At 38.8% G+C, this 9,344-nt stretch overlaps 1 protein-coding gene across 1 annotated transcript in view; it reads left to right on the forward strand.

The window, feature by feature from the left end:
* Nucleotides 1-1,118, forward strand: part of gabbr2 (gamma-aminobutyric acid (GABA) B receptor, 2) — a 179,677-nt gene extending 178,559 nt beyond the window's left edge. The window contains exon 19 of the mRNA XM_053333848.1: nt 953-1,118. Coding sequence (XP_053189823.1) covers nt 953-1,118 — 166 coding nt within the window. The remainder of the gene's footprint in view (nt 1-952) is intronic.
* Nucleotides 1,119-9,344: the final 8,226 nt, after the last annotated feature.

Consider the following 9,344-nt stretch of genomic DNA (forward strand, 5'->3'; position numbering starts at 1 on the left):
GATGCTGGGAGGCACGGTGGATTAGGGGTTTAGCAAGGAGAGAGAGGAGCTGGATGGGAAAGGAGGGAGATTAAGAATACAGGGAGAACAATTACAAGAATTGCTGAGGGCGTGGATGAACTTTACTTTGTCTGTTCTCATCTTGTTCTTTCTATGTTTTGGTCCAGTTTTGACACTGTGTCTTAGTGTTATGATGTGATTGACAAAACATGTGTAAAACTTAATAGATAAATGGCATTTAAATAAAACATTGTCCCTTCTTACCAACTCTGTCCTTTCCAATGAACAGAATATAAATAAGACATTGAGCTTACAATGTTAACATTCAGTGCAGGATGTAGTGGCCTTTATATAGCAAGTGGCCTTTATGTAGTGAATGAAAGTTTAACTAAATCTAACCCTGACCCTTTTTTAAAAGTTTTAACCATAACCGTGTAGTTTCCCTAACTATAACCATACTAACAATTGAGAAAATGTTAAATGCAACACTAGTAGATGCTTCAGACTGAAATAGGGTTTTTTTAATTAAATGGCTACAACTTATTGGTCCAGTTTCTCAGACAAGACCAGTCCTAGACTAAAGATAACATTCTGTGGAAATATCCATTGAGAAACAACTCCAGTCTTGGACTAGAGTTAATCCCTGTCCAGGAAATCGGCCCATTAACAAAATCTCAATACAATGGCCCATGTTTACTGTCATAAAAAATACAACGCTAAATTGAAGCAATTGAGATTTTTTTGTGTTGTACAAGCCTCTACCCCAGATCAAAAAGTTAAAATGGAGGTTTAGTGAAATCATCTGCAAATAGGTCAAAAGTATCAAATCACAATATTTTCAAAAATATGTGTGCATTTGTACCTCAAAGTTGTACCGAACTGCAGTACTTGAGTAAATGTTTTACTTTCTACCGCTACCTCTTACTGTGTCATTTTCCTTCTATATTTGCAGCATACAACGTCGACTGTCCTTGCAGCTGCCCATCCTGCACCATGCCTACTTACCTTCCATAGGAGGGGTTGATGCCAGCTGCACCAGCCCCAACGGCAGCCCTGGTTCCAGCCCACGGCACAGACACATGCCCCCCTCCTACCGGGTAATGGTCTCTGGCCTGTGAGCTTCGTTCACTCCCCCACCACCTGGCTCTTTGCAGAGGAGACATATATGGTTCTTTTTTTCTACAACAAATAGACTGATATCATCAGCGTCTGTGCGTATTTTGTCTCAGAACAAGGAGGACAGGGGGAGAAGAGAGTGAGGCGAGTTCGAGTTTCACTCTTCGTACCTCTTCATCCCAGCCTCTCTTGAGAACTGAAACCCTCAGTCAGGAAGGGGTGGGAGGAGACAGAGTGGGCACTGGATGACCCTTACAAACTCCCATGATTCACAGCAGTGTCCCCTTGTTCATCTGCTCCCCTTGCCTAGGCATATACACATATGCGTAGTCAACCAAACACAAGCATACACAAAGACACACACACACATGCACAAACACACTGACACCCCAATAGCAGAGCAGCAGTGGACCAGCCCTGACCTGACCTGTAGCCTTATCTGCTTCAGAGGGGATTGTCTGTTTTTGTTCCTTATCTGTTGTATGTGCGTGCTCGCGGCTATGTGTGAGCTTGTCAACTAACTTGAGTATTTCACTGCTTCAGTGACTGGATACTGGTGTGGAAATGTGGAATTTACAGAACCCATCAAAGGAATCATCCAATTTACTCCCCATACCCTTCCCAACCATGTGGAGACATGTAAATATCATCATTTCTGACTTTGATGTACTGTAAGCTTTGTATTTGCAATGAATGGACAATTAAAGGGTTCTAAGTGCGGAGCTTGTAACAGAGGTAGTCACAAAATTTCAAACGAAAGCTAAAAAAACAGCATCCAACAAAGAATTAGACATCTGTTTGAAAGAGATATTAATTGGTTCATGTAACTTTACTGCTCAGTTGCAGTGTGTTGATAAATTTGCTTATGGGCAGCAAAGTAAGATACATCAAAGCCTGTGAGTCACAAAACATGAAAAGGCACCAGGGGCCCATTCCTCTGACTTGGAATACACGTCTCTTTTTTCCACTTTGCTCAATTTGCACCACTGGTTTTCATCAAAGACTTCACATCAGACTTTGCATAGGCCTTTCATATTTTACAACTTGCTTAATATGTCCTCGGAAAGCATGTTATACAGAATATTGATGCTATGCCTTTTAACGGTTCTCCAAGGCTGCATATGTTAGACAATAGAGCTAAAAGACACCACAAGGGTGTTCCACAGTTGTCTTTTATGTGTGTTATATGACAAGAAATGCACACATTCAGATATACACGCAAGAGAGCACCTTTTGAATTCTGGTGCTTTTCAGATAAGGGATGGGCCTGGTCATATTGATCCCAATGGGGTTCATGTCTATGGTAAAAGGGTACAAGACTGAAATAAAATGTCTCCTTCAGAGGAAATCGAAATCAAGAAGTGATGGTGGAAAGGATGTAGGTCTACCGGTTCCACATCTTGCTTGGATTAAATGGTAGACCTGAATTTCCACAAGCTGTACTGAAAACAACAAACAAATGGGGAGCCTCAAGTAATAAGCTTTCAGTTCCAAGATGGTGATGACACCACTGCTGGTCACAGTGATAGAGCATAAAGCACAGACACAGGGCTTTCACAGATAATATTGAGTGTCATGAAAAATCACTTCACACTTAGCAACAGTGAACATACCTCAGTTGCTATGGAAATGTAATTCAGTGCCGTAGAACTCAGCCCAAGAAGGCTGCAGTGAGCAAAATGGTCATCGACACAATGTCGTCTTTTTTTTTCTTCTTTTTTTTCTGTTTTAAAACTGTCCTCACACAGGAGAACAGCAAACAATGACTCCAGGACTAAAAAGGACTTTTTATCGAGTGTGAGAAGGTTTGTTCTTAGCATATGTTTCACCATTGGTGTCTTGGTTTTTAGTTTTTAAGGCGTTTGTTAAGCGCTGTGCCTGTTGTCTTATATTGTAGCCTGCCAGACCCACAGTACATAATAGGGTGATAATGGCGCTGACCCAGCAAACTACAACATTGGCCACACATCTGTAAATTGTACCTGTAATAGATTTCTTTAAATTCAATGCCTCAATGCATGGGACAGTGTGGGAGATCCTTGACAGCTAAACATCAGCTGGAGTGGATTTCCTAGCAAGCTAGTGTCCGATCATAAATACTGTCAACCAGTCTTCAGTTAAAAGGCCAGTGGAGGATACAGAGTTGAAATGGGATACAGGCTGGCAAAGATCCACCTGTTGTCGGACATATCAGGGTGACCTCCTGTGAGAGCTCCTCCCCTTCCAGCCCCTGCTAAGCACAGGAGCAGGGAAACCCCGAGCACAGATCTCCAAGGAGTCACGGCTTCTCCCGCACCTTTGCCAACCAGAGAATCACGGTCACTTGTCAAAGTGAGTGAGAGACTTTGTCAGAGGGTTGGTTCTTCCTTTACGAGAAGTGAAACCAACCGCACATTTTATATATTACATTATATGTGATTGTGTACAATTTGCTGATACCCTGATGATGGTGTCCATGTATGGAATATTTGGTATTTGGCTTTCTCAAGACGGCATGAAATAAAATGTATAATTCACAGAGTTACCTCTGTTTTTGCAACTGTCATGACAAATCCACTCTGTTGTTCCATCTACAGTACTTTCCAATTTTACGTATTTTTCCTTACATAACATGGATTTAAGTTCTTTTAACCTGTTGATCAGCTCACACATGTCAATGCCAAGATTCTCAGTGGACAAACTCAACACCATCATATCGACCATGCTACTGGTTTAGCAGTTATTCACTGAGGGCAATAATGTGAAGGTGGTAGCAAACGATCAATCCTAATAACCCACTCCTGGCATTTACCAAATTACAAAATGACTTTTTTTTAGTCCATCCAAAATGCCAAATGCAGATCATCAGGTACTGTTCTAGTTTTTTAAAATGTGCCCTGGTTTTTTCTTTTATTATGGTTCATAACTTTTTTTTTTTCAAGATGGATGAAAAATTGTTCAAATGCAATTGTGGTAGGTCAAGGGCTCATAATTCCTGTAATAAATAACGTCATGCTGATGGTTTGTATTTGCCACAGGTCTTTTTACCTTTTCAGTTTCAAGATCAAAGTGACATATACAGTACGTATATAATTATATCTTTGTATGTGTCATCATCAGGGTTTCTGGAGAACACGAAACATACATGTCCAAAAATATAACAATATAACGTAAGTGGAAAAACACACAGGTCCATGTTACTGTTTTGTCAGTTTGATATGTGCTATCACATGGAGTTGAGTTCTGTTAAGAGTTTAAAATGGTAAACAAAACCTATGTTAAATGCAACATGTTCAAGAGGGGCAATAACTTGTTTTCTGTTAACAGAGAGAATAGAGAACTATATATATATATATATATGTATATGTAAAATATCTTTAAGTACATTCTCATTTTTACGTAGGAAATATTTCACAAATACGCCACAAGGATACTTGGAAGTCGTTTTTTTAATTTACAGTATCTGTAACTATGTTATGTACAGATGAGGTATAGATATGAAAAAGTTGTATAAACTAAGTATCACATTTGGAACACCTGAACATTTTTGGAGCCATTAGTTGTTATGGGGGGATTTGAATAACATTCTTCTTTTATTGTCTGAATGTTATGGACAGCCTTTACTTTTCACATCATCGTTAAATAAAGTGAGACTGAAAATAACGGAGTGTTTGTTTCATCTGCAAGAAGTGTTTGATGTACAGTAGTGCAATCCTTTTATTTATATGATTCACTATTGTATTATGGCATTTATAATGGTGATATAAAGGCAGTCAAGCAATAAGAAATTGGCTCGAAAACTAAGAAAACTACACACACAAAAAAGCCAAGACTATACATGGCTGGACTATGTGTAGTCCATGTGCACAACTGTGGCCAGTTTGTTACAGGGATAGTCAATAATGTGAATTCCTGGATATTAAATATTCATCAGCAATTTTCTAGAATGGTCCCAGTAATATTTGTTGTTAAATAGTACTGAAGTAGCATATCACATGACGTGATTATACAATGTTTGTGTCAAGAAAAGCGTATAAAGGCAATAGCAAGAACAATACTTTCCACTCATACCATTGTTGTTTGAGTCTCTTTTTAGTAGTTTGGTGTCTGTTTTTGTTTGTGTGTTTGTAAAATGTGGCAAGTTGATATTTGCCATATTGCTTCGACAAACATCAGCCTAGGTGACTAGTGAAAGTTAAATGGTGAATATACGTTAGCCACAGTGGTTTAACTGCTGCACGAATATAATTCACATTTTTCACAGTCTAAGACTTCCTAGACTTTTCAAATGCTGTACTGATGTTCTTTTCACACAGGGGAAAAAGCAAGTGTAGAGTGTGCAGTAGGAAGGTCAGAGGAGCTCGGGGTATTGATTGTTCCCAACAAAAGAGACTGGGTCAGTGTTTGTTTAGAAAGCTTGAACTCTCAACAGCCATTGAGGTAAAAAAAAAAAAAAAGAAAAAGTGACCCAAATCTATATATTTTGTGCAGAAAAATGGTCAAATATTTATTGTATTTCTTTTCATGGCAGATATTTTGACTTGTCATAGTAGGCCATGACAGTGTGCCCATGAATGAACACAATACTAGAACCCTGACATCCAAGCAGCTACATGGATTTTAGCCACCATTCATTTGTTCAGTTCTCAATTTTTTCTTCCTTGTCAAAATGCCACTAAGACGATTTGAATCTGCCTCCATACGCTATTTAGACAGCAGATTGTTTGACATTTATTGTTCATGCAGCAAACCTCCCAGAATTTCTATCTCATAAACATCTCACAACCAACGCCAAACAAAATGTTGTATGTTCAATCCTGCTGCTATGAAGATATCCAGTTAAAAAAACACAACTCCAATGTTTGCTCACTGGATACAGCACCTGCATGTATAACATGTGTAGCTTTCTGGGTCATTGAGGTAAGACCAAAACATACAATACACACACACACACATAAAATCCTAAGTGAAATTGTAGAGCTGTTTTTTTTTTTATATAAGTCTGTGGAAAACAATGCTACTGAGTCAAAAATCTTGTTGCTCTTTCTCTCCAAAAGGCAGAAGGCTAAAAATGGACAGATGCACCCATGTGATACAGCAGCCAGTCAACATTAAGGCTTTTAATTGGCAAAAGGCACACACACTGAGTGAACTGCCTGCTGCCCTCGTGCAGAGAGGCACTGCGAAGGAAGAATAAATTTGTAATGCCTTGCCTTGTATGTTGAGGTCGATAAATAATTGAACTGTTAGGAGGAACCCAGTGGTGGCAAACAGGATGGAGGGGATGAGTGTGGAGTGTGTTCCTGACAGGGTCATTGTGTGTTTGCATCTACATTTGTGCGTCATTTGTGTGTGTGCTCCGTGTGTAAGCGTACATGTCCTGCTGTCGGAGCTTTTCCTTATCTCTCCCTCTCCCTCAAATATTTAGTGTGTGGATGCTAGACGTGGTTGCAAACTGTGTCCCTCATGATGAAGCATTTGAGCAGCTGGTTGGCATGGTGGCTGACCTATTCCTCTGCTGTCACCCAGCTGTAGGTAACAAACACTGTACATATCCTTAAATGTACCTGGGCTACATACAGATTACAGATTTAAAAAAAAAAAGAAAATCCATCAAGACATTAAATATCAGGGGAGCCACCACTTCACCCAGACTACACACACTTGCCTTGTACTGTGTGTAGCCTAACATGGTGTTGCACAAAAATGAACATGAAATTTTACGGTTAAGATGTTTTACACCAAGACCAGGGAATTGTTAATAGAAGAAAAACAAGCTAATTTAAATGGTAAGTGGTCCATTAGAGGGGTTTTCTTGATGAATTAAGGAGTCCTGTTGGAGGATAAACACTTGTCAAAGGAATTGTCAGTCTAATTAATGTCAAAAGCTGCTTTATAAAGCCTCTGTAAATGATTTATTCACCTCTAATAAAGCCTTTGATTACAACTTACAAGCCCATCATCAATTATACATTATTCCTCACCACTTGAGGAAAGTGAGAAAACATGTTTTTTATAATTTGGTTGAATCAAATGTTTAAAGAATAGTTCCACATTTTGAGATATTCACTTTCTTGCAGAGAGTTAGATTCTGATGTCTACATGATAGCTATGGAGCTAAAGTATGTGTATATTAGTGAGCTATAGAAGTTCTAGTAGGTGATTTTTTTATTTTTTTTTTACTTTTGAGAGAGCCCATCTAGCTGTTTCCCTCTGCATCCAGTCTTTCTACTAAATTAAGCTAACTGCCTTCTGGCTCTGACTCCATAGTTAAAATATGAGCACAGTATGATATCATATATTGTCTCATCTGACTCTCTGCAAGAAAGCAAATACGCATATTTCTCAAAATGTCAAAAATTCTCTTAAGTTACAAACATTTCACATTACCTTGAAGGACAACAGATAACCTTGTGATGGATGTAACTGCTGTTCATACAACTCAGCAGGGAACCAAGTGTACTTAAGCTTTCAAATCCAGTATGATTTCTCGTCTGCTACTTACTGATTCAAAGATATCCACAGATTTTGCAGAGTGACTTCGGCAGGAAGTGTGTGTAAATGCTGCATGACCTTCTCTCTAGACCCAGTGGGATCACGCTGTGCAAATGGAAGGCTGGTTGATTAAGTTGACCTGGGTGTCAGTGGAAGGGAGGCATCTATGTATCCTCCTTCAAATGTGATGGCTCCATTGGAAAAATGAAGGCTTGGCAAGAGACAAGAACAGCAAGCACACAAGTCAAGAAATCCAATATATATACTCAGAGAGTATATACTCATCAAATATAAATGTATCTAACTAACAGCAGCATTTTAGAAAAGCTCCAATGTGGACATCAAGCAACCCCAACACAGCCCTACTGAAAGCTGTAAATGACATGATAATTAATATGAATGCAAACAATGTGGCTGTCCTTTTCTTAGACCTTACATTCTTGAGAAAAGTATCTTGTCTTGTTTAAGTGGAAGACCGTTTTTTGACAGCCTGAGTGCTTCTGCATCACACTCATGGTATTTCTCAAAGAAGCATTGTCCCAATGTTGTTTTATGCTCCTACTTAGAAACATTATTAACCATCACCATGTCAATTACCATTTTATGCCGATGATACACAATTGTGTCTCACCAAATTACCCCAATGCATCGCATGCTGTCATTGCCTGTTTCACTGACATTTATGTATGGATGAATAAAAACCTTTAAAATCTAAATGAGGGGGGGAAAATGTTTTTAATAGATACGGAAGCAGCTTAGTATACAGATCAAAACACACATCACAAACTTGGGGGTGATTTGAGACTCTGATATAAATTTAGTTCTCATTTAAGAAGGTTATTAATACATCTCTTATTTCATCTTGAGAATATTACCAAAGTCAGACAGCCTTGTTCACACTTTGATTAGTAGCAGTTTGGACTAATTCCCCTTTTACTGGATTATCTCAGTTTAGGATGCTGCAGGCAGTCTCAACTAAAACAAAGGAAATGGATCACACAGCCCTGCTGCTTAGGACACTACACTGTCTACCTGTGTCGTTTACAACTGATTTTAAAGTTCTTTTACTTGTTTTCAAAGCTTTAAATGACTTTGCTCCTCTCTAAATTAGAGTTCATCTCTCATTTTAAACTCCTTCCAGATCACCGAGATCCTCCGCTGCTATTCGTTTAAATGTTCCTTGTGTCCCATAAAAGTACCGGTAAGGCTGCCTTCAGTTTTTATGCCCCTAAACTGTGGAACACTTTGCTTCTGTATATTACAGCATTTTATTATTTTATTGGTGTAATTTTCAGTCTGCTTTTTATTTTTGGTATGTGTTGTTTTAATCTTGCTATGTGAAGAATTTTGGGGTGCATGTTTGCATGATGGGTGCTATATAAATAGAGTTGAGTTGTTGTAAGTTGCCTGGAATGAAAGACATAGTTTGCATTTATGACATTTCTCTTTGACCCAGATCTGCCAGATCAGCAATCCGGACCTGTCTTTCCACAACTAATTGCAAGTTTACACAATAGTTGAAAGTGTTGCTATTCTGCAAAAAAGGCATTGAGGCAGAAAAAACACACACAGCCACCCACGCACAATACCTTACACTGATGTATGACTCATTCAGACTATAAGGCAACAGTGCATATATGCTGGAAACAGACTCACGACACACAAACAATATCATCGTCTTTGTCTATCTGACATAAGTTGAAATGTAATAAATGCCTGGGAGAGCCGAAACTGACACAGAGGCATAATAATCA

This window comes from Scomber japonicus, chromosome 15 (assembly GCF_027409825.1).
Source record: "Scomber japonicus isolate fScoJap1 chromosome 15, fScoJap1.pri, whole genome shotgun sequence".
Taxonomy (NCBI): domain Eukaryota; kingdom Metazoa; phylum Chordata; class Actinopteri; order Scombriformes; family Scombridae; genus Scomber; species Scomber japonicus.